This window comes from Barbus barbus (assembly GCF_936440315.1).
Source record: "Barbus barbus genome assembly, chromosome: 14".
Classification (NCBI taxonomy): Eukaryota; Metazoa; Chordata; class Actinopteri; order Cypriniformes; family Cyprinidae; genus Barbus; species Barbus barbus.
In genome coordinates this window covers 28760677-28788558 of record NC_136742.1, presented here as the reverse complement: position 1 = coordinate 28788558, position 27882 = coordinate 28760677, and the positions used below count along the sequence as shown (strand labels likewise).

Genomic DNA, 27882 nt, shown 5'->3' with positions numbered 1-27882 from the left:
ATTAAAATATTGATAATTAAATATATAGTGAGAATTAAATCCTTTGAGATAATACTCAGAGACAAAGGGTTACAAGTTTATTATAGCAGAAACATATGCAAATATACAAACTACTATGCTATACAAAAATTACATCAAATAATAACAAAAAAATTTGCAAAAGTCCCCGTCTCAGCTCAACCTGGACATAATCAGAGGCACGTTGGTTAGAACAAAAATGAAGCTGCACCATTCAGAAATGTTTCTACAGGGAAGTGATGTTATGAATAAGGCCAATAAATATGCTACCATTAAATTCTTTTATCATGTTGTTGAGAGACCGCAAACCTCATCTTTACAGGGATTTTACATAGATACCCTTTTTTTAAATCACATAAATAAACTGACAAATTATGTACTGGCCAAGTTAGAAAAGATTTGCTTTGTAACCCACAAACGATAAAACACAAAATTGAGGATTTGTAAATAATGCACTACTTTAAGTGAGTGAAGGTGACATTTTATAAGATCCCAAACGTTAAGGTCAGAAAATTATAACAGTGGCAAATTTTCACTTGTGGAACCTCTTGCTGGAGTCTTTGGCGTGGTCAAGGAGCAGCTGGCAGGGAGTGAACTGATTACCATAAGCCTCCTCAAAGCGCTTCATTTTCTGGACAAGTTTGTCAGCTCCGTATGAATCAACAAAACGGAATGGGCCTGAAATGTGGGAAAAAAGTGGGTTGTGAAAGTTTACTTTGCAAATCCTTAATTATCCCCAGGCACAATGTGGTGTGCCTCAGGGTTAAGTGCTAAGCCCGCATCAGTTATGATAAATCACTTTAATTACAAGGCGTGTAATGTGTTTGTTACCTCCCAAGCATGGTGGGAAGCCAAGTCCAAACACGGCTCCGATGTCTCCCTGCACGGGGTCGAGCAAGATGCCTTCCTGTAGACACAGTACAGCCTCGTTTACGAAACGGGACACGAGTCTGTACTGAATGTCCTCATCGGCAGAGCTAAAGAGACAAATAAGAGAAATATGAAGGGTTTCTTCTGAGGCTTTAAGATGCTTGTAAATCATGAAAACCAACTTACACAGCAGGGGGTGCTGTTAGCTTGAAGCTCTTGAGAATATCTTCAGCTCCTGAGTTCACCTTCTTTTCTTTCAACTTTGCTCCGTACACGTAACAACCCTTTCCAGACTTGCGTCCTGAAGTGCATATATACATAAGCAATAGCAATCTGACTACTGAATTAATATATGACGAGAATAGCTCTGCCTTTTTTGTTATAGTAATGATACAGTTTCAGAAATTTAAGGCATTATTCCCTGAAAAGTCAAATGCACATTTATGTTTGGGTGAACCGTCCCTTTATCAAATGTTCTGTAAGACCGAACTGACAATTTATGAACACAAACTGTATGTGGTTTAACAGATGCACCTTTGAACCCTTTTTGGACCATCATCTTCAAGACCTCAACATTTCCTCCTCCGAATCGTGTTCCAAAAGCCTTGCCAAGATCCTCTGCAACATGAGCCGCCACGTCAATACCGACCTCGTCAGCAAGTGTCGCCGCACCGACAGGAAACCCGAATCCTGTTGTCAGGGAATCCAGTTTCTTGGGCCCAACTCCTTCCTTTTGCCAAAGTGATGAGACAGGAAGATTAGAGTTGGCTCATATAATAAAAAATTGTTTTGAACAAGCAGTCCAAGTTTAAATAAATTGTACCTTTTATAATGTTAAAAACAATTTCTGTATCGTATAAATGCTGTTCTTTTGAATTGTCTATTCCTTAAAGAACATTGATAATGATAATAATAAAATAAAAAAAAATATTTAAGCAGCAAATCAGCATATTAGAATGTTTTCTGAAAGTTTATGTTATGAGCAATGTTCCCACTATACAAAAATGAGTTGGGAAAGCCATTTGATTGTATTCTGGTAAAATTGAAAGAATTGCATTGCTCGGGTAAACCGCTATAGAGCTGCTGCCACTATAGAGTTAGAACCAGTGAATGCGGTTTACAGGTTTCATAGAAAGAGAATTATGTGCGCCAAATGAGTCGCTGTAGAAACTGAATACTTCAATGGTTGCGGACGAAATAGCTCAAATTGAGAGCCAACGCAATGACATGTGAAATAAAACGTTTTCATGTATTAAAGAAGAGTGGCTTGATTAAGTGCTGGAAATAGTGGATGATGGGCACAGAACGGTAACAAAACTCTTACAGTCACACACAGGTGTATTGTGCAAACTGTACTTCATCGGCATGTTTAGATAGTTATATAAAAATGAACTTATATATATATATATATATATATATATTTAACTTACAGATCTCAGTTTAAATGCTTCAGTTTGTTTTCTATTCTCTTCTATCAGTTAAATGCTTAAAAAAAAATCATTTGTAAAACTGAATTTTTCCATCTTAAAAATATATCTAAATTACGACCTATGCTCTCAATGTCAAATGCAGAAACATTAATTCATGCATTCATGACCTCGAGGCTATTATCGTAATGCTTTATTGGGTGGTTGCTCTGCACGTTTAATAAGCAAACTCCAGCAGCTAGAGTTCTTACTAGAACCAGGAAGTATGACCACATTAGCCCGGTTCTATCAACACTGCACTGGCTCCCTATTAAACATCGTATACATTTTAAGATCTTGCTAATTACCTATAAAGCCCTGAATGGTTTGGCTCCTCAGCATTTGAGCTCTTATCGCATTATAGTCCTTCACGTCCGCTGCGATCTCAAAACTCTGGCCATTTGATAATACCTAGAATATCAAAATCAACTGCGGGTGGGAGATCGTTTTCCTATTTAGCACCCAAACTCTGGAACAATCTACCTAACACTGTTCGGGAAGCAGACACACTCTGTCAGTTTAAATCTAGATTAAAGACCCATCTCTTTAACCTGGCTTACACATAACACACTATCGCATTTCTATAATTCAAATCCGTTAAAGGATGGTTAGGCTGCATTAATTAGGTCAACCGGAACCGGGAACACTTCCCAAAACACCTGATGTACTTGTTACATTGTTTGAAGAATGGCATCTACTCTAATATTAGTCTGTTTCTTTCTTATTCCGAGGTCACCGTAGCCACCCGGATCCAGACTGTTTCCAGATCAGATGGTGGATCAGCACCTAGAGATGACCTCTACAGCCAGGACACCTAGATGAGCCCCAGAGACTGATCCCCAGTGAAGACCCTGTCTCCAAGACGGCCATCGGGACAAGACCACAGGAACCAGATGAGTCCTTTGCACAATCTGACTCTCCTTTAGCCTAGATTTAAACTGCTGATTTTGTCTGGCCAGAGGAGAATGACACTATTTTGCCAAACTATTTCCCCGTCTAAATACTGTAAAGCTGATATAAAGCCACCCAGCTTTATATCAAGCCGACGTAAAGCTGCTTTGACACAATTTGCATTGTTAAAAGCGCTATACAAATAATATTGACTTGACTATTGTACTGTAAAAAAATTTTCTCAGATAACCTAAAATGTACATCATTTAGTTACATCAAGGGTCAAATCAAATATAAATAGCACATTAAAGTTAAAAGTTACACACTTTTTTTGTGTGCGCGCTGTACAGGTCTAGTATAAAGAATGTTTTTGCTCAGGTGGCCGAAATGTCCGCCCAATAGAGAAAAGTTTTGCTCAGCAAGAAAAAAAATTAGAGGGAACAGAGACTAGGCTTAGATTTGGCTCATATATATATATATAAAAAAACAGTTTTGAACAGTCCAAGTTCTTCAGAAATACACATTTCACCATAAACAAGCATTCAATCTTTAATTGGAAAAAAATAAAGATGGTTTTTCCCTGCATAAGTCATTCAAACATGTAGGAATTTACCTGCAGCACTCGAATGGCCTCGGCTAACATAGGCGCTAGACAACGAGTGGTGTAAAATCCTGGACCATCCTGATGAAATATACATACAATATAATCACTTGCTGTTGCACAGAAAAATCTGAAAATATGAAAGCAGAATGTCTTCGTACCCCCACGACTATGATAACCTTTCCCTGTTTAAGCCCAACAGCCACGGCAGATGCTGTTGTGTCTTTGGAGGTTTTATTGGTGGTGATGATTTCCAGCAGTTGCATTTTATCCACCGGAGAGAAATAGTGCATCCCTATCACCTACATAACACACACATAGTTCAGCATAAAGACTTTCACAATCAATCACTCTTTCAGTAATGACTAATAACAAACCCATTTAACACACACATGCACCTTTTCAGGTCTTTTACTGGCTGCTGCGATGTCTTTGATGGGCAGAGCGGATGTGTTGGTGGCAAAGATACAGTGAGGAGGAATCACCTGCACACAGGACAGGTATGATCAGTAGTGTATATATTGGGAAGGCTGTACTGTATATCGCACTAAGCAAACCCACACATAACTTGAACTTACGGCCTCAACCTCCTTAATCACTTTATGTTTGATTGACAGGTCTTCAAACACGGCTTCAATGACCATGTCAGCATTCTCAAAGCCACGGTAGTCCAGTTGTCCTGACAGCAATGACATAATCCCATCTCTCTCGAATGTCGTCAGACTCTTCTTTTTTGTTTTGTCATTAAGGCTGAGGAAAAAAAAAAACTGTAAAATATATTTATTAGGTTTAACATAAGTTTAAATATTTAAAATGTTTAATATATATATAATATATATATATATATACACATACACATACATACATACAATAAATATATATATGAAATGGATTTAATATATTAAATTTTTTATTTTTTATTCAACCTTTTGTCCACGTTGAATTTCAATAAAATAAAATAACAGTTTTAAATTATTTTAAAGTCTAGAAAAATATCCACCATATAACAAAAATAAAATGTTTACCCAAAAATATTTTTTTCTCCCCAGGTTGAATTGAAATAAAATAAAACATTTTACAATAAATAAATTTGTTTATAAAAAATAAACATATTTAGCCTTTTTCCAGATTGAATTTACATGTTTTTAGTGTTTTTAACAAAAACTGTAAAAAATATAAATATAAAAAACTTTAATAAAACAAGTTTGAATTTAAACACTTGAAACTAAAATCAACTTAAATTTTTTAAATCTTTTTTAAAAATAAAGTAATAGAAAATGGATTTACAATGAAACCAAAATATCTACAAAAAATTATTCACAATAGAAATTTCCATGATTTTTTCAGGCCTGGAAACTAGTTAAAACCCCCTGGCATTTCGAGGCTTGCCCTGACTTTGGGAACACTTATAATAACAGGAGACCTTCAATAGTTGGACATTTTGATATTTGTTTTTATTTGTGTTTGGATTTTATCAGAGCAACAATCTGAATGCATAGGTGTCTATGCACAGAAAGATCACAGTGCTGACATCTGGTGGCTCTCAGCTCTAATCGTTTCTTTCTAATGCAAGAGCACAGCGCCCTCTGCCGTCTCACACTATGACCTGCAGCTGATGAGACTGCAAAGTGGGTTTGGAAAACAAACGGCTGCATATTTCCATTATGTTGATGTATATATGTGCACGTGCTTCACCAACCCTTTGTAAACCTGCTGTTGACCTCTGGAAAGTCCTTCCTCTGTCGTGTCTTTTAAGATGGTGGCCACACCCTTGTCTATCGTCACCTGAGCAACACCTGCTCCCATAAGCCCCGCCCCCAGGACAGCAAGCTTTCTAAAAAAAAATGTCAAAAGCACAATCAGTTGTTACATTCAGGTCCTAATGACATCATATCACTCAGCCCCTCCCACCAGACTCACTTCACGTCTCTCTCCGGCTGCCCAAAGTGGTTCTTTTTGCAGGCCACCTGACCATAAAAAAGGCCAATCAGTGCTCTGGACACTGATGTCATCGCCAGCTTGCCAAAGTTCTAGAAAACAGACGTGAGGTCATACAAGCTGATAAATGCTCAAATATGCTGCTTTATTTAATTAATTAATCAGACGACAGAAGGCATGTAGAAGATTGCATACAACAGGTTTTTCAGGAAAGATTATTTAATGTTGATCAGTTAGATGCCTCGAAGAAATGTGTATTAATTATGATACAGGAGGCTTTATAGGGTTGATGATACTAACCTCAGATTCAGCCAGATATCCAGCAGCGTTTCCTTTCTCAATGCCCGTCTGAACACACTAAAAACCACACAAAAACGTGTGAGTTCATGAGGGTGTGAGCGTATACGTGTCCTGTTCATGTGTGCGTTTACCTCTATAATCTTCAGTGGCGCAGGATAAAGCCCTTTACTTTGTTTCATGACTTTACTGTGGACAGTTTTGTAGATCTGTTTCCTGACTGGCGGCAGACCCATTACGAAATCCTGCACCTCTGGAAAAACAGATTATAAAACAATAAAATCCTTCAATAAACCGACAAGTCAAGTCTGTCTTAATTTGACACTTATGTGCTTGTCTTACTCTGCATGAGTCCTTTCTTCTTTTCCACTGTGACTTTTTTACCGGCGAGACCTTTAGCAAAATCAACAGCCACTTCCTCCAGATACTCGATGGTCCTCTCCTCTGGACTCTTCAGTCCTGGACCTTATCGCACAAAACACAAACACCTATTAGTTATAGGGGTCCAAATCTGCTCCTGTGTAGAAAGTCCACTTCAAATGCTAGTAAAGGTTTCTTGCATCAAAAACATTTTCATGATCATTTTTCCTTTTTTTTATTAACTAGCCTGTTGCTACTGAAACCTTTAAGACTTCTGTAAGTAAATGTTATGATTGCTCTTATTTTCATGACAACATTTTTTTTTATGTGCATGCTAAATGAGTAGCAATGCCTTTGCCAAGCTTTGCCAATTTGGTCTCAATAAATGGTCTGAAGCAGTGCTGTTTTAATTTGAATTAGCTTTTATTTTTAACTGCAATAATTTTAGTTTTACTAGTAAATTGTGTTTTGTTATTTCTATTAGTTTTTTTTATTTAATATTACTATTTAGTGTTTATATATTTGATTTCAATTTTATTTATTTTAATACTTTAACCTAAACTTATTTCAGTTCTAACTTCTGTTTAGTTTTTTCATCAAATATCTTTAATTGAATTAAAATTTTTATTGTACTTTATTTCATTTTATTTTAGAAAGGGAGTTTTGCACTATGAACATTAGAGTAGATACTATTTTAAACTTTATTATGATTTATTTTTAAAAGCAGGAAAAATCCTGTTTTCCCAGATAACAGCCTCTTTAATCTAATTACATGATTTGCTTGAGATAGAGGGAATATTTATTATAATTGATCAAGTCACCCAGAGGATCCACCAGCTGATGGACGAGCCCCATTTTTTTGGCTTTCTCTGCCTTTATGTTCCTGCCGGTCAGCATCATATCAAACGCAGCGGGAAGGCCAACCTAAGACACACATTATGAAAAATACTGAGGATAAATTCTGTTTTCTATCATTCAGAGTTAGGGAGCATCTATATATTACCATCTGAGCCAGTAAACTACTCACCATTTTGGGCAGCCTCTGAGTCCCTCCGGCCCCGGGCAGCAGTCCCAGCATCACCTCTGGAGTCCCCAGAATCGTCTTCTTACTCTTAGTGGCAATACGGTACTGACATGCAATGGCAAACTGAAAGAACAGAAGAAATGAGAACCATGGGGGAATATAAAGGGTTTACTGTCTCATATAATATTACAGCTTGTATGTATCATATTGCATTGTTCTGTTTTATTAAAATGGTAACACCTAAGATAGATTATATAAATAGAGAACACCTATTCACTCTTAAGACTTTTCCTCTTAATAAACTCCTAATTACTGCTTATTGATAGTAAGTAAGGTAGTTGTTGTAGTAGTTATGTTCAGGTATAGAGTAGAGTTACGGATCTAAAATATGGTCATGCAGTATAAGGCATTAATATGGGTTGTATTAGTATTAATAAACAACCAGTATGCTAGTAAAATGCATGCTAATAAGCAACTAGTTAATAGTCAGTATGTGTTCCCTAATCTAAACTGTTACCCTAAATATAACCATAAAGGAAATATGTGAAATAAAAGAGTGAATTATAGTTAAGTGCAATAACTTTTTATTATTTAATTATAATTGTTTTTCGTAATTTATACACTTTTTATTTTTTATGTCACTATTATTTGTATATTATTATAATATTTTGAATTAGCTTTTTATTTTTCATCTTCAGGTTTAATTTTAGTTTATGTGTTAGTAATTTTTTTAACTTTTATAATTTTTCTACGTTTTGCACTTTTCTATTTAGCTTTATTGTTATTTCAGTTTTAGCTGTGGTAATTTGAGTACTTAAACTTATTTCAGCTAGTTTGCCGAAGAAACATCTCATTTTCTTTATATGTTTTCGTCTAATATTTTATTATTTATATTTCATTTTATTTATGCTTTCCTTCAATTATGGAAAAATGTTTATAGTTGTAGTTAACAGTAACAGCACTGCAGTTCACAGGAGTGGAAAAGGCATCTCAAAAGGGATTTATTGATTAATTAAAAACAAATAAGAATTAAATAATAAAAGCGAATAATTAAAGTTAACATGTTCACCTCCAGTCCACCGCCAAGGCAGGAGCCATTAATAGCAGCCACAAAAGGGATGGGAGATTTCTCTATCTGCTCAAACATCTTCTGTCCTGCCTGTAACAGCTTTGTCACTTCCTCTGCTGTCTTGCAGGCCTGAAACATACTAAAAGACAGAGATGACGATGAACGCAAGTCTCTATAAACGGTTTGAACAATCTGTGTGTGCGTGAGAGAGTGTGGTACTTGAGGTCGGCTCCTGCGATGAAGCTTCCTGGTTTACTGGAGATTATAACGGCGCTCTTTACCACTGAATTCCCCCAAATCTCATTGATCACCTCCACCAGCTCTGCCTGCATGTGCCTGCCAAGAGTATTCACCTACAACACACAAAATTACATATAACATCCATATAATAATATCATTTAAAAGTTTGGGGTGAGTAAAACGTGTAATTTTTTTGTGAAAAAAGTATTTTAATGCTCACCAAGGCTGCATTTGTTTATTTGTCAAAAAAAGTAGCAGTAAAATCAGTAATATTATGAACAAATATTACAATTTAAAAGAACTGCATTTTATTTGAATGTACTTTGAAATATAATTTATTCCAGTGATGCAAAGCTGAATTTTCAGCATCATTACTTCAGTGTCACATGATCCTTATATAATATAAATTACATACAAGTATAAATATATATACACACATACCCTTTTTTAATTATATACATAAATGTGTATTATATACACATAATAAATAAACACAGTACAAGTATGTAAACATAATCTTTTATTTTGAATGCGATTAATTGCGACTTTCATCGTTTTGCAGCCCTACATCAAGAAATATTTCTTATATTATAAATGTTGAAAACAGTTGTGCTAATTAATATTTTTATGGAAACCATCATACATTTTTCAGGATCATGAATAGGAAGTTCAAAGGAACAGCATTTATTTAAAATGAAACTATTTGTAACATTTTAAATGTCTTTACTCTCACTTTTAATGCATCCTTGCTGAATAAAAGTATTTATTTTAAATGAATAAACATTGACATTATTACATCAGAGGAATCAAGGGAAGAACACAACGCACCTTTGAGTTTGGATCATTGATTCGTACCACAGCAACATTATCCTTGACCTCATAACTGACATGAGTGCGAGCTGCAGACAGAGAGAGAGACAAAGAAGTGATTAAAAAGAAAACAAACATGTCTCTATTCATCTATTCTCATTTTAATAGTTACCCAGCACAGCGGATGATACGGAGAGACTCCTCTGTCCATGACCTTTGACCCAATACAAAAATAAACACGATCACACACGTCTACAGTTCCATGTGAACCTTTAATGCAAAGTCAAAAAGTCCTTCATACAGAGAGGTAATTTTCTTTTAACAAAGTAATACTTATGAATATTGTAATTCACAAGCCTGGTTTATGTTTATGATTAAACAAGCGATTTATTTACTCTTAATTTGTATCTTATCTTACGTAAATATGAAATAATCCAAGTTAATAATAAACTGTTATGTTAATACCTCTGAATAAGCTCTGCATTTCAGCATTATTTTTTGGATAATATTACAGAATAAATTATAAGATCGCTATGTTGTACATCATGCAGCAGTTTTAAATATAATATACTTTATTAAATTTTGGATCTCTATTGAAATGCATGTAACAGGTGACCTTTGGCCCAGAATCCTGTTGTCATTGGAGACACACATGACCTCCGCCCTAGTTGCCCCATTCAACCCCACCTGTCACATTCACATGACCAAACACACACCGCGTGTGAGTACATGTGTCTGCCTGTGTCCAATCAGAGGTCAGCAGGTCACAGGAAGTTAAAATAATACAAGAAATCAGAAACTTACTACAAACATTGAACCTAAATACATCAAGATTCATGGAATGATGCATAATATAATATAATTAGATTAATCACATCCAAAATAAACGTTTTTGTTTACATAATATATCTAAAGTAAAGTCATGTAAAGTCGTGACGTATTGTCAAGTATGGTGCTCGAAATTGGTGCTCTGCGTTTAACCCATCCAAGTGCACACACACAGCAGTGAGTAGTGAACAAATGCACACACACACACACACACCGTGAACACACACCCGGAGCAGTGGGCAGCCATGCTGCGGCGCCCGGGGAGCAATTGGGGGTTCGGTGCCTTGCTCAAGGGCACCTCAGTCGTGGTATTGAGGGTGGAGAGAGCGCTGGACATTCACTCCCCCCACCTACAATTCCTGCCGGCCGGGGACTCGAACTCGCAACCTTTCGATTACGAGTCCGACTCTCTAACCATTAGGCCACGACTTCCCCCTTCACGACTTCTGTGTGTACTGTGTATATTTATTATGTATATATAAATACACACTCATACAGTATATATTTTGAAAATATTTACATGTATATATTGCTTTTTATATAATTTATATTATATATAAATATATGTAACATACAAATATACCATATTTTTCTTAAATATATATGTGCATGGGTGTGTATTCATATATACATAATAAATATACACAGTACAGTAGATAGATACACAGATATTATGTAAAGAAAACATTTATTTTGGATGCAATTAATCGTTTGACAGCACTAAATATAATATAATGTAATATAATAATGAACATAATTACATTATAATAAATGTAAAAAAAAAACAAAATAATAATAATTATATATATATATATATATATATATATATATATATATATATATATATATATATATATATATATATATATATATATATATATATATATATACATACATATAGTATATATGTACTAATATATATATATATATATATATATATATATATATATATATATATATATATATATATATATATATATATATATATATATATATATATATACCTCTCTTGGCAGGTCTTCCAGCCAGTTCTATCAAACCTTTACTGTTAATTCAGAATGTGGCTGCAAGATTAATTTTTAATGAGCCGAAAAGAATGCACGTCACACCTCTGTTTATCAATTTGCACTGGCTACTAGGGATGCATGATATTGGATTTTTGCCGATATCCGATATGCCGATATTTTCCCCCCCAGAAAGATGCAGTGTTAACCCTAACCTAGGGCTGGGCGATAAAACGATAACGATATGTATCGCGATAGACACGTGAACGATATCAATAAAAAATGTGTTCGATAAAACGTTCGATATTTTTTATTCTTCGTCGGAAGAAAACAAAGGCTGCGAAGCAAGTTTGGTTGCATTAACAAAGGCACTCGCTCTCTGGTAACCTAGCAACGTAGGGAGTGACACGCTAACAGCCAATCATGTAACAGTATCTTTTTGGTTGCGCCATATCGTTGTCTCGTGTCTAAGTGCGCACGCGCGGCTGAGAGTGCACGTCTGCAGCCAGGACCCTATTGGCTGGTCTGCTGGATTCCTCTTCGTAAGCAGAAAATGAGTGCCGCAGCGAGAGAGGAAATTGTAAATAAAAGAGAAAGTCAGCTCACCAGTATGGCAGTTTTTTGGATATTATAAGTCTGACCGTAGTCAGACCAAATGTCGTCTGCAAATTATGCAAGACCGTCGTCCCCGCCAAGACTGGTAATACCACGAACTTGATGTACCACCTTAAAAAAAATATCAATAATTATCGATATCGACCGATATGAAACACTGATATCGTGATACAGTTTTCAGCCATATTGCCCAGCCCTACCCTAACCCTTACCCAGTGTTAACCCTTGAAGATGGTCTAAAACAAAAGAGTTGTAAAAATTCTGAAAATCTTATAGAGCTCATGATTTGTTTTAAAAAAACCATTACACATTAATGAATAAATCAGTATATATAAATTTTTTTAGTTTACAAGTGTCATGTTTGTGTTTTTTTTCTTCATGTAAGTCATAGCTTCTGACCATTAAATCATTATTTTATGACATCAATTACTGCTTTAATTTAATTAGAAGTAGGCCAACAGTGCCCCCTACAGATTAAAACTCGTTACCGAACGGGCATTAGGACCCGGAGGAGGCTGTCACTGCTGCTGCACGTGCTATTACTGTTTACTCTATCACATAAGGACGGCTCATAAATGCAGCGATCCAAAACTGTGAATCTAATCATCATTCAGACAAAACTTTGCTTCAAGAATGAGACACACTGCTGATGTGATCTAATCACTAGCACACCCTGAGCACATGTGAGTTAACCCATTCCTCTTATCGGCAAGACATATCGGCATCATTTTTCTTATCAGGCGATGCCGATATTTACATTTAAAGCCATTATCGGCCGATTCTAATATAATTCCGATAATATGGTGCATCCCTACTGGCTACCAATAGCTGCTCGCATAAAATACAAAGCATTAATGTTTGCCTACAAAACCACCACTGGCTCTGCACCCCTTTACCTAAATTCATTAATTCAGACTTATGTGCCTCTAGAAGCTTGTTTTCTGCAAACGAACGTCGCTTCATTGTGCCATCCCAAAGAGACACAAAATCACTTTCACAGACTTTTACATGAACTGTTCCCTCCTGGTGGAACTCAACTCAATCCGAGTCCTTAGTCATCTTCAAGAATCGGCTAAAATCACATCTCTTCCATCTTTAATTGACCCTCTAACTCTAGCACTCTCTATTCTAATTATATTCTTTAAAAAAAACAAACAAAAAAACTAACACTAGCTTTTCTAATCTTTTTGTATTTTATCTATTTTTTTTATTATACAATTAATAAAAGCAAAAAAGGCCTCTAACACTAGCTTGCTCTATTTAAAAAACGAAAACAAAAAAAAACCTTGCTACGTGTACTGCATTAAGCTAATTGAGACTTGTTATAGCACTTGCTTATTGCTCTTTTGTAGATTTTGATTGTTTCCATTGTCCTCATTAGTAAGTCGCTTTGAATAAAAGCGTCTGCTAAATGACTAAATGTAGATGTATACTACAAATTCTACATGTTCTGTAGAAGATACGAGAAACAGTAATTATGCAACGTGGTAAATCGTGCTAACTTTTACTGTTGCTACACATTGATATTTATATTTTTGTATCATGTTTTGACCCAGCAGACAAAGATCTGTGTGTATGATATACTATGCTAACTTCACATTAAACTTAATTGTAAACAAAAACAAAGCAAATAAGTAGAAATATGTTACAATGTATAAATGAAAAAAGTATCACTTTTTATGATTTTAGTCACAACAACTGTAATATTTTGGATACTATAGTTGACATTGGACCTGTATTACTAGTGATTTTATATTATTTATCATGTATATATATATATATATATATATATATATAATTATAATTAAACATGGTATAATTTACAGTGTTATTATTATACCTGTACTGACTCACCTGGGGCCCGTTTCAAAAAAAGTGAAAACTCTGAGTATGTTAAGCCTGAAATGAGGGAAACTCTGGGTTTTCTGTTTCAAAATGGGAGGTTTATCAAACCCGAGAAAGCAGGGTAAGTCAAGCCTGTTTCTGAAAGAGAGGTAACTTATGTTCAGAGTCAGTTACTGTGGTAACTTACTCTGTGAAACTAACCTGGTCGGGAGCAGGTTTTCTTCAGTAAACCCGGAGTTTCTTTCGGTCTCCTCCTCCTTTTTAAAGTGTTACCGAAGTCTAAATACCTTATTGGTTCATTCACGCTGCAATATTGCTTTTCTTGAGTTGCTTTTTACTTTTGTCTTATTTCAAGTACAAATATCTTAATATGCATTGTATATATGAAAAAATGGTCTATATTTAGTCTTGTTTCCTGGGGTGGATTTTCCTTTTAAGTGCATTTTACATAAAACAAGTCCAATTGTCCACCATTAGAAAAATAATCTTAATGCAAACGGAAACAAGAATATTTTTTAATTTCTTACCCCATTGGTAGATAATTTGCAAACTAAGAAAAATGTCAGAGATGCAGAGCACATTATAAGTCCACTGTATGCAGATTTTAAGGAAAGTGTGCATCGCTCTCACGCTCTTTCTGAGAATTTTTTTCCTGGGAACAAATCCGTCAAAGAGGAGTATCACAGGACTGTAGGTCAGTGGTGTAGAAATCGGTTTAAATGAGGCTAATCTGATAAATGACGTTCACTTGATAACATCTTTCTGTGACGTCTGGAAGTAACCCAATAATCAGGATTTCCAGTGTGGTTGGATGCATTGATGACAAGCGTATCCCCACCATCGCACCTTCTGAAAATGAACCTGATTACTGTATGGAATGGAAGGATGCCAGACGGTGGGGTAGTATGAGCCGTAACCACCACCACAGCTGTTAAATAAACTAATTATTCACAATTTTTTTGGTCATTTTTATTTCCTAATACAAAAGCAAAAGTTATTCTTTTTTACTTTTGGATTTTAGAAATCTTTCAATACTCGACCATCTCCTCTTCATCTGTCAGTGGTGCTGGTGCTTGCTGTCGACAAGTCAGTAGTTAATATTATCACTCTAATTAAGATGTAACAGGTTGTAGAGAATATTTAATTATGTGAAAAGAGTGTATGTGTATGTGGAAAAAGCTGCAGCGCATTGAAATAGACATTGAATGATATTTAATGTAAAATGTTTGTAAAGTCATTTAGCCCACACCCATGAACCTTTTATGTTTAAAGCTTAACCTTGATTGTGTTTTTATACTTCATTTTTACCAGCTGACACGTTCTTGTTTCTTTTTTGTCTTTTTCCTTTTTTTGGCCATTGGATACCATTAAAATTAATATTAGTTCAATAATTTACAGTTTTCACCTCTGATATTATTGACAGTTATTAAGAATTAAAGATACGCATTGACGGAAGTATGCGCGCTGACGTCTTTTTGGCGGGAGCTGTTGCCATGGTGAATCGTAATTTCTGCGCTCCGCTGATCAAGACTTTTCAAAGTCGTGGTGCACGCGCTTAACTCTCAGACTCAACCTACTTAGAGTTGAGTAAACTAACACAATTCAGCTGTTCTGTAACCGAAAACTCTGAGTTTCCCATCTCAGACTAAGTCAACTCTGAGTTCAAGTTTAAAGTCAGGGTTGGTTGAACCTCCTTATTGAAACGGGCCCCTGAGCTGTCAAAACTAGGTGAAAGTTCATTCCTGCAGGTCACCTCATTCAACCTCCCCTAATCTCACTCAAAAGCGGATATATGCAAGTACAAGTACAGTATAATTTAATCAAATATATATGTAGACCAAGTACATGAAGTTTGTCACCTGTGATAGTTTTTAAAGCTGTGCAGCCGCTCCGCGTCAACAACATTCGCGCACTCGCCATCCTTCTCAAAACTTTACCGTGAACGCGCGCACGCACAGACAAGCGCGGGCCCGTGTAGCCGCCATTAGGCCAGCCAACTTAGCGCCTTTTAATAATTAAAAAACATATCTCACTTAGTGTATGTAATAAACGTGTAGATTTATTTATGTATGTATGTGTATATATGCTAACACAAAGTCACTTTTTAATAAATAAAGTAATCCGCTGCTGTTTTTTTTTTCGCTCAGGCAGCGATTAGGGTCGCCAGGGACGCGGGGTCCTGCGGATCGTGCACTGCTGTAGTCATTAGACAGACACGGGACGTTAAATATAACACTCGCTCAACATTCACAACAATAACAGGTAAAATATGATTTATGCGCTTATATTATAACACACATTGTGTTTATTTGGTGATTCTTGATGAATATCTTAAACCGTGTTTTTAGACATGCGGAAGAATGAATCCGTTTGCTCGTTCATGTGCGTTAAAGTGTTTTATTATGTCTCGTTACTGTGATTTTACGGTCATGTGTGGTTATATCATGTTTAGTGTTGTTTTATAATGATGTCAAGATCGCAAGCTGCTGTTTAATACCTTTGCATATTTGTCCTTGTCCTGTCTACTGACAGAAGTAGGTGAAGGGTCACACACACACACACACACACACACACACACACACACACACACACAACACACACACACACACAGACACAGACACAGACACAGACACAGACACAGACACAGACACAGACAGACACACACACACACACACACACACACACACACACACACACACACACCCACACACACATCAGTGTTATGATCTATGTTACTGTATCATCATTACTACGTAACATATTAATGTCAAAAATGGATAACAACATTAAGAGCATTTCAAAACTACCACCTATAGAATGCTAAATATCAAAGCAAGTGTAATTATTTCAAAGAAAGACAGGGCTTTAATGATACAGCAGTAGATATCACTTTAAACATGAAGACAATCAGTGTTGCCTGACTGTTTGTTTGTGGTTAGTGCTGCATGTTGATAATTAATGTGAAGATATACACCTGTGCTTCCAACACTAGGACACCTTCATCCACTAAGAGTCACCAAAACTGCTGATTCAAATATATTGGGGCATAAAAATAATCAAGTGTGAAGAGAAATTATCCTGCAGCGTTTGAGTGCATATGGCACTTAGCTTTGATATTTTGTTACTTAATGTTTAATACTTTTTTTAAGGCCATACAAATATATAAATCAGACAAGTATAAATATATTTTATTATACAACACTTACATCACTGTGTGATAACAGTACATTCAGTAGGACAATAAACATTCCTTTGTTATGCTTAACTAATTTCTGCCAAGTTTTTCACTGATCTTTATTTACCTTATGAATGGAAACTAAAACAATTATTCCTGTACTTTATTCCTTTGTATTTTCATCCAGATAATGAGTGCGCCTGCTTTGTTAGACAGAGAAATGATTGATGGTTTTGAATAATCATTCATACTTTTGGTTCAAGTCTTCCAGATAATCAAAGATGGCGTCTATGTTGTTGACTTCACTGAGGAGCAGCCCATTGACATCTGTGCAGGCTGCTCAGTTCGGTAAGACATCCTGGGACTCAGCAGAGCTAAAGAGCACTTCACGTTATGCGGATTACTGAGCATTTAATGTCATTAACACTTATTAGAACGGTATGACTAATGCATTCTCTTTCTCTTTAGCTGCTCGTTCTCTCAGCACATCTGTTCATCTGCAAGCGCAAGGTACTGTGTGCAATGCTTCCCAGTAATCAGTCCAGTTATTATCCATTTTGCTATATTCTGCAAAGGTCGTCATACTAAATAAAATAAATAAATACATTCAATGTTGATTTAGAGTAAAAAAGGAAAATACACATTCCATTTTGCCAATACAGCTGTAAATAATGTTTGTTGGTCTTGTCCTTTCTGTTGTGTTTTGTAATCACACAGCAAAGAGCAAGAAGACTCTGGCCAAACCAGGAGTAAAGAACATCGTTCTGGTTGATGGCGTCCGAACTCCTTTCCTCCTGTCTGGCACAACGTAAGTGAGAATGTGTTTGGGATTCAGATGAGCATGAAGTCAGAGACGTGGCCTGACAAGTTGCACTCGTTGGTTATGTGAAGTTCACATCAGACTTTGTGAATTGAAATAAAAGCAATTGTTTAAATAACACAATAGTTTGTAGGGTGCAGAAAGGAGATTAAAGGAATAGTTCACCCAAAAATACAAATATGCTGAGAATTTACTCACAGGCCATCCAAGATGTAGATGAGTTTGTTTGCTCACCAATGGATCCTCTGGAGTGAATGGGTGCCGTCAGAATGAGAGAACAAAAACATCACAATAATCCACAAGAAACAAATCCAAGGCATTTTGTTTAACTTCAAATTGTTGCTTTTGGCTAAAATACAAGTTCTTTATCCATAATTGAGCTTTTTCCAGTGAAAATTCATCTGATCTGAGTCAGGAGAGAAATATGCATAGATCAAGCATCGTTTACAAGTAAAAACAGTCCAAACTAGCTGTAAACAAATCTGTGACTCTGGACCACAAAACCAGTCATAAGTGTAACATTTTTCGAAATTGAGATTTATACATCATCTGAAAGCTGAATAAACAAACTTTGCATTGATTGATATGGTTTGTTAGGATAGGACAATATTTGGCCGAGATACAACTATTTGAAAATCTGGAATCTGAGGGTGCAAAAAAATGAGGGTGCGCCTTTAAAGTTGTCCAAATGAAGTTCTTAGAATGTTTATTACTAATCAAAAATGAAGTTTTGATATATTTACGGTAGGAAATTAACAAAATATCTTCATGGAACATGATCTTTACTTAATGTCCTAATGATTTTTTGGCATAAAATAAAAATCAATAATTTTGACCTATGCAATGTATTTTTGGCTATTGCTACAAATATACCCCAGCGACTTAAGACTGGTTTTGTGGTCCAGGGTCAGATATGTGGCTGGATTTTGATGTGACAACAGTGGATGGACTTTTTCACTGGAGGAAGCATTATTATGGATCATTCTGATAGGCCTATTTGATATTTTGGCCAGAAGCGATGATGGGTTTGTTTCTTATAAATGCACAGCTTTCCACTTCATAAAGACGTTAATGCATCAGACCTGCTTGCTTCAGTTTTTTTATCTGTTAGTAAATGCCAAACAGCAAAACGTTTAAGACAACTGGATATTTTCATATTTAAGGTTACAAAATCCCTAACTCTATGGCACGCATTACGCTGAAATTATTTACAAATGAAAGTTTTAGGCTGAATTAATTGCAGGTTTATTACAAACTCTAACCAGAAAGTTTTAGGAATATAAATGCAGTGCTGCCTTGCGAAAAACTGAAGAAATCTTTCTTTGTGTCTGTGCTGTCTCTGTCTTTGTTATTAGATATGCTGATCTGATGCCCCACGATCTGGCCAGAGCTGCATTACAGTACGTCACCCCACACACACACACACACACACACACTTTAATATTCACTCGTCACTGTAATGTTCAGGACTAACTGTCTGTCTGTGTTTTTAATCAGAGGTCTGCTGAACAGAACCGGTCTCCCTAATGATGCTGTTGATTATATTGTGTATGGAACTGTTATTCAGGAAGTGAAGACCAGTAACGTGGCCAGAGAGGTCAGTCTGTCCTCTTGTCTGTGATGATTTCTAAAATAGAATTTGGATGTTGGAGCTATTTTTATTTTGTCTGATCTGTGTATGATGATTGGCTGCTGAGAAACATGCTGACCAATGAGAGGTCAGGCATCTGCATAGAGATTTCATCTGACTGCAAAGCATTACTGCAGTGACAGTGTTTGCTTGTAAATTGGGTACAGCAGGATGTTGAATTAACCTTTTTCCACACCAGTCTATCAGTTCAATTTAATGCAAGGGCTTTTTTCCCCCTGTATCTGGAACTTAATGAGTGGATGTTGTCAGCACATACTATGCATCAAAACAAGGGAAACTTATTCACAACATAAATTCAAAATGTAATTAAAAGGTTTAAATATGTAAATATTTAAAAGGAACTTTACTGTTTTAAATATTACTGTTTACTGTTATAAAAAAAAAAAAAAAAAAAAAATATATATATATATATATATATATATATATATATATATATATATATATATATATATATATATATATATATATATTAATTAGTAATAATCTAATAATTAGTAATTATCTTTTTTGTGGTCTCAAATAATTTTGCTTTGTACTTTATATATTCACATTGGTTCACATCAGACTTGACATTGAAACATTTAAATGACACATTGAAATCAAATTTTATATAAGATTGATATCCATTTCTGTTTTTGTAAATATTTTTTTAATTGAGTTTTTCCTATGCAATTTAATATTTGTGAAAAAGATAATTATAGATTATATTTTGCAGATTTCATTTTATTTTTATTTAAAATTTTAGCATTTTTGTGTTTTTGTATTTTTTTCAAATATGTCTAGTTTTTATAAATTTTTTAGTTATGTTAGTACATCAAATTAAAATTAGATGAAAAAAAAGATATGATGACTTAACTAACTAAAAAAAAAATATTTTTTCCGTTTTAATTAAGGTTTATTTAATGTAACTGAAGTGTTTTTTTGTTTTGTTTTTTCAGTTAACTATAATAACTCTGGTCCCATCATTAGTGAAAGGACCATTTCTTAGAAGCATTGCATTTGCTACATGGTTTTTAATTAAAATGATTTATGAATATTTAATTTGGAAATAATAATTGTTTTTAATGTTTTTTTGTAGGCAGCACTTGGTGCTGGATTCTCAGATAAGACTCCCGCTCACACTGTGACCATGGCGTGTATTTCCTCCAACCAAGCAATGACCACAGGTACTGAACACACATTTTGTGATGATGGAGGTTATTAAATACATCAGACACAGACACACAGACACACAAACACACAGACACACAGACACACACACACACACACACACACACACACACACACACAGACACACAGACAGACAGACAGACAGACAGACAGACAGACAGACAGACAGACAGACAGACAGACAGACAGAGCGAGCCATATCACCCTGCAGCCCAACCTGGATGGGAGACCTCCGGTGAAAAACTAGGTTGCTGTTGGAAGAGGTGTTAGTGAGGCCAGCAGGGGGTGCTCACCCTGTGCTCTGTGTGGGTCCTAACGCCCCGGTATAGTGATGGGGACACTATACTGTAAAAAAGAGCACTGTCTTTCGGATGAGACGTTAAACCGAGGTCCTGACTCTCTGTGGTCATTAAAAATCCCATGGCACTTCTCGTAAAGAGTAGGGGTGTAACCCCGGTGTTCTGGCCAAATTCCCTCTACTGGCCCTTATCAATCATGGCCTCCTAATAATCCCCATACACTTGATTGGCTCCATGACTCTCTCTCCTCTCCACCTGTAGCTGGTGTGTGGTGAGTGTACTGGTGCCGTTGTGCTGTGGCTGCCGTCGCATCATCCAGGTGGATGCTGCACACTGGTGGTGGTTGAGGAGCGACCCCCCCACATGATTGTAAAGCGCTTTGGGTGTATGGCAATAAACAAAGCGCTATATAAAATGCATCATTCATTCATTCATTCAACACACACACACACGTCTGTCTGTCTGTCTGTCTATCTATCTATCTATATGTATATCTCTATAAAATGTATTTATGCAAACACAACATTCTGTAAAACTAATCACTTTCCCTTAGTGCACATTAACAGATTGTAATTGAATTATACTTGAACATTCTTCAGCAGAAGGCACTGAACAGAAGGTAGTTAATGGACTGAACTATTGATCGCTAATTTGTTTTCTAGCTTTTGGTTTGATCGCTGCTGGTCAGTGTGATGCCGTTGTCGCTGGTGGGGTTGAGTTTATGTCTGACGTTCCCATTCGTCACAGCCGGAAGATGAGGAAGACGATGCTGTCACTCAACAAGGCAAAGACCCTCGGGGCTCGGCTCTCTCTGCTGGGTTCCATTCGCCTCGCTCACCTTTCACCCGAGGTACTACATTACCCACAATACACCTCACTTATTGCCCCCAGCGCACCTCAGTTTGACTTTCTAGGTACACTGCCCAAATCACAGAAAATAATTAATGTATAGTGCATTTATCTCTCCAAATGACATATTACTCCAAAAGACATATTATTAAAGCAATCTTTGTGCAAAGGGACTCACGTCATATCTAGACACTGAAAATCTTAGAGACCGTGAGAACACCCTAGTAACTACCGGGGTATGCAGCAGTATATCAATTTAGCATTTTGTTATGCAAATTTTGACTTTCTAAATTGTAAAAAAGAAAAAGATCCTTACACATTTATTAATGAATAAGTAATTAAATATATTTTTTCAATAATAATAGTTTATTGTTGTTATTATCATCATTATCTAAATAGCATTATTATTTATTCTTTACACAGATAATTAGCAAAAATATCTGAAAATACAGAAAACATCTATAACACCTAGGCTAATACCTATAAAGACAACTATAAATTAAAATATACTATAAATTAATCACAAACACTTGCTAAAAATATTAATATATATAAACATATATCAATATTATTATATAAATATTATTGTTATTATTTACAAAGATTATTAGCAAAATAGCTGGATATTATATGGAAAACAACTAGATTTTAAACAGCTATAAAGACAGCTATAAATTCAAAAACTATTTTGAGGGAAAAATTGACGTACAGTACATGGCACAACATCACTGATTGTTTGTAATTCTCAACCCATACTTACTGATGCTGTCACAAGTCAATCACATGTCTGGTCAGACATTATAGCCAGAGCTATTTGTTTAATAAAACGTAATATATCATTAGAACGTCTATATTTCAGTGTTTTAGTCTGTCTAACTGCAGTCCATGTGGTATTGTTGGTTTCCTCCTTTAAAAGCTCTTAAATGTCTCTCTCTGTGTGTGTGTTTAGCTGCCAGCTGTGGCTGAGTTCTCCACAGCCGAGACAATGGGACACTCTGCGGACCGTCTGGCGGCTGCATTCGGTGTGTCTCGTTTAGAGCAGGATGAATTTGCGCTGCGATCTCACATGCTCGCAAAGAAAGCGCAAGACAGTGGGCTGCTCAGTGACATCATCAACTTTAAAGTGCCAGGTGAACAATTAACACAATCACAGCAGCAAATTCACAGTATTTCAGCCTCTGCCAGAAAGAGGTTTTGACTTTTTTCTTGTAATTCTCATAATTAGTTTTTTTTTTTAAATTTCATAATTAGTAATTATTGCAACCGTGTGTTCATATCTTACAATTGGAACTTTTGGAAGTTTTGGAAGTTTATATCTCGCAATTCTAATTTTTCTGACTGAAAAAAGTCAGATTTGTGGGAAAAAGGCTAGGATATAATCTTAAGTTTACATCTTACAACAGAAAAAAAAAAATATATAATTGTGATTTAGCATCTCACAATTCACACAAGCTCACAATTTTGAGTTTATATCTAACAGTTTAGAGGTTTTTTATTAGAGTTTTAAGTTTATATTTTGAAATTGTGACCTTTTTTCTAAGAATTGTGATATTACATCTCACATTTCTGAGTTTATATCTCTCAAATCTGACTTTTATGACTGAGAAAAAGGGCAGAAGTTCCTTCTCGCAATTTTGAGTTTACATCGCATAATTCTATTTAAAAAAAATAAAATTATTGGGTTTTCTTTTATCAGAATGGCGACTTGGTCTCACAATTCTAAGTTTAGATATATCTCGGGAAATCTGACGTTTCTGACTGAAAAAAGGTAGAATTGGGAGATATAAATTCAAAATTGTGAGGGGGGGGGGGGGGAATCTAAATTGTGAGAGAGTCGCAATTACCTTGTTTGTTTTTTTTTATCCCGTGGTGGAAACAATCTTCCATAGTTTAGATTATTTTATTGATTCAGCTTGCAGACAAATTATGAAAGTGCAGTAAGCAAATGATTTGAACAAAAATAAGACTTTTATTAATACTTATGTGGGTGCTTTCACACCCAAGTCTGTATGGACCAAGCAACGGTATTGCATTCAAATGTTACAAATGAGTAACAGTTTGATTTTTGAGCAGTTCAGATTGTTGTTTAAATGTGGTGATGTGATTGTCACAGGGAGGGATATTGTGTCTAAAGATAACGGGATCCGTCCTGCCACCATGGAACAGATGGCCAAACTGAAACCCGCCTTCATCAAGCCTCACGGCACAGTGACAGCCGCAAACTCCTCCTTCCTGGTCAGTTTATTTGAGTTTCTGGTTTATTCAATTTGTTTTACCAGACTTTTAATGTAAGGAATATATGTCAGATTTGTCATGAGCTTTGCTCTGTGTGTGTGTTTGTTCATTCAGACTGATGGAGCTTCTGCGGTTTTGATCATGTCAGAGGAGAAAGCACTTGCTATGGGTTACAAGCCTAAAGCATATCTCAGGTACAAAACAAAAATAATGCCTTACATTAAAAACTACCACCAGCAGCATCTCACTGACAACATCATCTGTTTTCCTAAACAATTTAGCTGATCTGTCAAAATTTACCCATGAATCAAGTGTATGTGTTGAATTTAGGCTGCAAAAATGTCTCAGAAATACTATCTGAAAACCAAATCATTTTTTAAAAATCATCAGTTTTTACCACAGAACTGTTGCTGCACATTATATTGGTCAAGATTAAAGTATTTTCAATTTACATTTCAGTAAATGTTGAATAAGTATAGTAAAGTCTTTCCATTTTCCAGCTAATCAAGCTTATAGTTTGCTGAAGCTGTAGGTGTCATGTGTAGTTTATAGTGTCCCATTACAGCAGACAGGCATCATTTCTACGGCACACAGCGGCTCATGCTGTTGATGCTGATGTTGATATTATGTCTGTGTGTTTTTACCTTCAGAGATTTTGTGTACGTGTCTCAAGACCCAAAAGACCAGCTCCTTCTCGGGTGAGTTCTTGCCTCTTTTCTTCTTTTCTTTCTCTTTCAGGCCTGTGAGGTTTTGTGCTGTGGGTTTTGTTTTTGTTGTGGTTTGATTGTGTTGTGGCGTAGTTTGCGACTATCATTCATATAGGCTGCAGAAAAATGAGACACTGTGGTTTAGATTCCTGTTTGAAACATTTTCTGTTCTCTTTTGCTTCATCTTCTTTAACATAGAAACCATGATCATGTTTTTCAGGATTCTTTGAGGAATAGAAAGTAAAATAAAATAGCATTTATTTGAAATATAAATTTAAAATTTAAGCACATCTTTGCTAAATAAAAGTATTAATTTCTTTCAAAAGTTTTACTGACCCCGCCCAAACTATTGAATGGTAGTCATTTTTTGCAAGTGATAAATGCTGTTTCATCATAAAACTATTTTGCGTAATGCCATACATATTATTTTTAATTATTGTTGTTGAAATATGTTTTACTGTTCTAATTTTATGATTGATTTATTATGGTGTCTAAAGGCAGAAACAAAACTATAATTATACTTTGTTGTCCAAATCAAATATCAGACATCATAATCTGTCATCATTCAATATCTAATATTAAGTGGGATTTAAAATTTTGATTTTTTTCCCCTCCCTCTCTTTTTAAATCTATCTCTCTCATGACACACACACATGTCTGGGTTGTTTTCTCTCTCAGGCCGACCTATGCCACTCCAAAGGTCCTGGAGAAGAGCGGTCTGACCTTGAATGACATCGATGTGTTTGAGTTCCATGAAGCTTTTGCTGTAAGCATCACCTTCCAGTTTTCCACTGATATGGCTTTAAAAATCCTATGTGGAAGACTTACTACATTTTGCAGTGATTGTGTGCGTAAATACTTTAGTTGTCTATCTATTTTTTTTTTTTACAGGGTCAGATCATGGCAAACCTGAAGGCAATGGAATCTGACTGGTTCGCTCAAACATATATGGGCAGAAAAACAAAGGTGGGTGTGAAATGATGATCAACCCAAAGGTTGTGTGTTCAAAATTCAGTGGGGCATGATTCATGAACTATCACCATATTGCCCTTGAGCAAAACACTAAACCGCAGGATACTCCAAAGGGATTTGAGTGGTAATAAATATAGATTCCTACTGGGTAAGAAATCATCAACTAAACAAAGCATAATTACAAAAACTAGGTTTTAACAAAGAAAATATGAGTTGCATTTGTCATGCAAACTCACCATTTATAAAGCATTGATTTATTGTTGCTAAAGGTGACTTGAAAATGACACAGCCCTTTGTCATATTTGCTAAACGAAATCCAAAACTTGTTTCTTACTAATTTTGAGGATCTGATTTCAAAAATAGTGCCTGTTTTGCTCGAGCATGTCACAATTGTTCACAAAATATGATGCATTTCGTAGCATTTATGCTTCCAACAACCATTTGTAAGGTGAAGAAGTCTCGTATTATCCCTTGATCAGCAGAAAAACTGCCACAAAGACATGATTCCTGTCTTCCTCTGAAACAGGTTACAACTATTTTATTTTTTTAATTCTCAGCCCATTTTAAAGTTTATATGAAAACATTATTTTATGCCTAATCCTGATATAATTATGACCAGTGACAGAAGAATATGCAAACATGACCCTGATGTTTTCTGCTATGTCTGGGTGTTTTACTACATCCAAAAAGCAACAGAAAATGACAGGTTTTGTGAAAAAAGCTCATTTATTTATAACTTGTTTATGTAAAATTATTTAACATTAAATTGAGTATTTTAACATCTTTCTTCTACTTTGCAGATTGTAAGTTAAATGATACATTTTGAATACTTTTCAATTGAAAAGTGTTCAGTTGAATTTTGAATTTTTCAAACTTGGCATTTGACTGCTTTTGTTATTTTGAGAAGCGCAATAAATCTGATACATACAGGAAATAATTAGAAACATCTTCATTTTTATTTTGTGAAAAACAACTGTACATGATTGATAGTTTTTATTGGTATTTTTAAAATTAGGCATTATTAGGCCATTTTTTTTTTTTTTTTTTTTTAAAGACCAGAATTATTTTTCAAGATGCAAGCCTGTGAAATATTTGGTAGGAAATCTTGCTTCTCTCTGTTGATGAGCCACAGTAATGTTGATGATAGTGACGATAATGAAAGCTCATGTGCATTACTTTTCTGTTTTCTCAGGTTGGTGCCCCTCCGATGGAGAAGTTTAACTCATGGGGAGGTTCTCTGTCTCTTGGACATCCGTTTGCAGCCACCGGCTGTAGACTGGTGACCACCGTCGCACACAGACTGCAGAAGGAGGGTGGTCAGTACGGCCTGGTGGCAGCGTGTGCCGCTGGAGGGCAGGTGCGTGACACTACAGAACCAACAAAGCATTTGCTCATGTGGAGTTATCCTTATAACACTCTCTTGTATGTGTGTTTCAGGGTCATGCAATGGTGATCGAAGCTTATCCTCAGTAACCTTCATACTTCCACAGACTGTAACACATTGCACACGCACACAAACAGATTCTGTAAATACTAACGTGCCGTAATGCCTTGAAATGTTCATGATCTATTCATTATCTGGAGGTTCTTGATTTGAAATGATGCTTGAGATGTGGATGTAAATGTTAGCGTAGCTTTACTTGAGAAGGTGTTAAGAAAAAGATCAAAGGATGCTGTACAAGTTAAAAATATGGTATATTTCCATGCTAAACAAGCCAGTTAGATTCTTATGTTACAGAAGGATAAAATTCACATTTGACTTTGAAATCTATAATTCTAGATTCTAAGCATTCTAATCTCCACATAATGCTTTATTTTATCTATGAAGTTAAGCAACTGGGATCTCTTCTCGCTGGTATTGTTTCATATGGCAACATTAGCTGATCCATTGACAGTTTGGTAGCTCTTAAAGATTGTATTGTAAGATGGACTGATTCTGTATTAACCATAAAGACAAAGGTTACGCACTTAAACACGTGTGCCTCAGATTCAAGCAAGTGAACCTCTGGAGAACTCTGTGACCGCTTTCTCCGTTTTCTAGCAGTTTGTACAAATAAATATTATTTGAAATCATCATAAGTTGTGTGAAATGCCTTTTGTCTTACATTTGATGAAGTGATTTCAGTTT

General features: G+C 35.6%; 2 protein-coding genes across 4 annotated transcripts; one reads left to right on the top strand and one right to left on the bottom strand.

Moving 5' to 3' along the window:
* Positions 1 to 56: 56 nt before the first annotated feature.
* Positions 57 to 15836, bottom strand: hadhaa (hydroxyacyl-CoA dehydrogenase trifunctional multienzyme complex subunit alpha a). Of its 2 annotated transcripts, XM_079433216.1 has the most exons (21): positions 15736 to 15836; positions 9757 to 9798; positions 9603 to 9673; positions 8754 to 8887; positions 8535 to 8673; positions 7469 to 7588; positions 7263 to 7365; positions 6424 to 6546; positions 6216 to 6334; positions 6085 to 6141; positions 5767 to 5876; positions 5546 to 5680; positions 4425 to 4596; positions 4245 to 4331; positions 4008 to 4148; positions 3859 to 3927; positions 1423 to 1618; positions 1075 to 1189; positions 850 to 995; positions 564 to 696; positions 57 to 181 (listed from the first exon to the last, which is right to left on the bottom strand). In XM_079433216.1, exons 1-21 carry the CDS (start codon positions 15794 to 15796, stop codon positions 172 to 174), a joined length of 2283 nt encoding a protein of 760 aa, XP_079289342.1. In that variant the 5' UTR covers positions 15797 to 15836; the 3' UTR covers positions 57 to 171. The 2 variants fall into 2 exon arrangements, with proteins under 2 accessions (XP_079289342.1, XP_079289341.1); XM_079433215.1 differs by lacking the exon at positions 57 to 181 and having other exon boundaries at positions 400 to 696.
* Positions 15817 to 27840, top strand: LOC306879983 (trifunctional enzyme subunit beta, mitochondrial-like). Of its 2 annotated transcripts, none has more exons than XM_079433217.1 (16): positions 15817 to 16138; positions 17315 to 17399; positions 17520 to 17561; positions 17769 to 17859; positions 19227 to 19271; positions 19369 to 19468; positions 20601 to 20688; positions 21654 to 21841; positions 22790 to 22970; positions 23954 to 24075; positions 24190 to 24269; positions 24726 to 24773; positions 25461 to 25548; positions 25674 to 25748; positions 26947 to 27111; positions 27192 to 27840. In XM_079433217.1, the coding sequence occupies exons 2-16, from the start codon at positions 17333 to 17335 to the stop codon at positions 27225 to 27227; spliced, it is 1416 nt and encodes a 471-aa protein (XP_079289343.1). In that variant the 5' UTR covers positions 15817 to 16138; positions 17315 to 17332; the 3' UTR covers positions 27228 to 27840. The 2 variants fall into 2 exon arrangements, with proteins under 2 accessions (XP_079289343.1, XP_079289344.1); XM_079433218.1 differs by having other exon boundaries at positions 16045 to 16138; positions 17323 to 17399; positions 27192 to 27837.
* Positions 27841 to 27882: the final 42 nt, after the last annotated feature.

Coding starts and splice junctions, on each gene's coding strand:
- LOC306879983 (XM_079433217.1), top strand. CDS start 17,333: ATGGCGTCTATGTTGTTGACTTCACTGAGGAGCAGCCCATTGACATCT. Junction 24,270..24,725: donor AAGCCTAAAGCATATCTCAG/GTACAAAACAAA, acceptor TTTTACCTTCAG/AGATTTTGTGTACGTGTCTC. Junction 25,549..25,673: donor AGTTCCATGAAGCTTTTGCT/GTAAGCATCACC, acceptor TTTTTTTTACAG/GGTCAGATCATGGCAAACCT.
- hadhaa (XM_079433215.1), bottom strand. CDS start 15,796: ATGGCGAGTGCGCGAATGTTGTTGACGCGGAGCGGCTGCACAGCTTTA. Junction 8,888..9,602: donor TCAATGATCCAAACTCAAAG/GTGCGTTGTGTT, acceptor TGTGTGTTGTAG/GTGAATACTCTTGGCAGGCA. Junction 4,597..5,545: donor CAACAGCAGGTTTACAAAGG/GTTGGTGAAGCA, acceptor TTTTTTCCTCAG/CCTTAATGACAAAACAAAAA.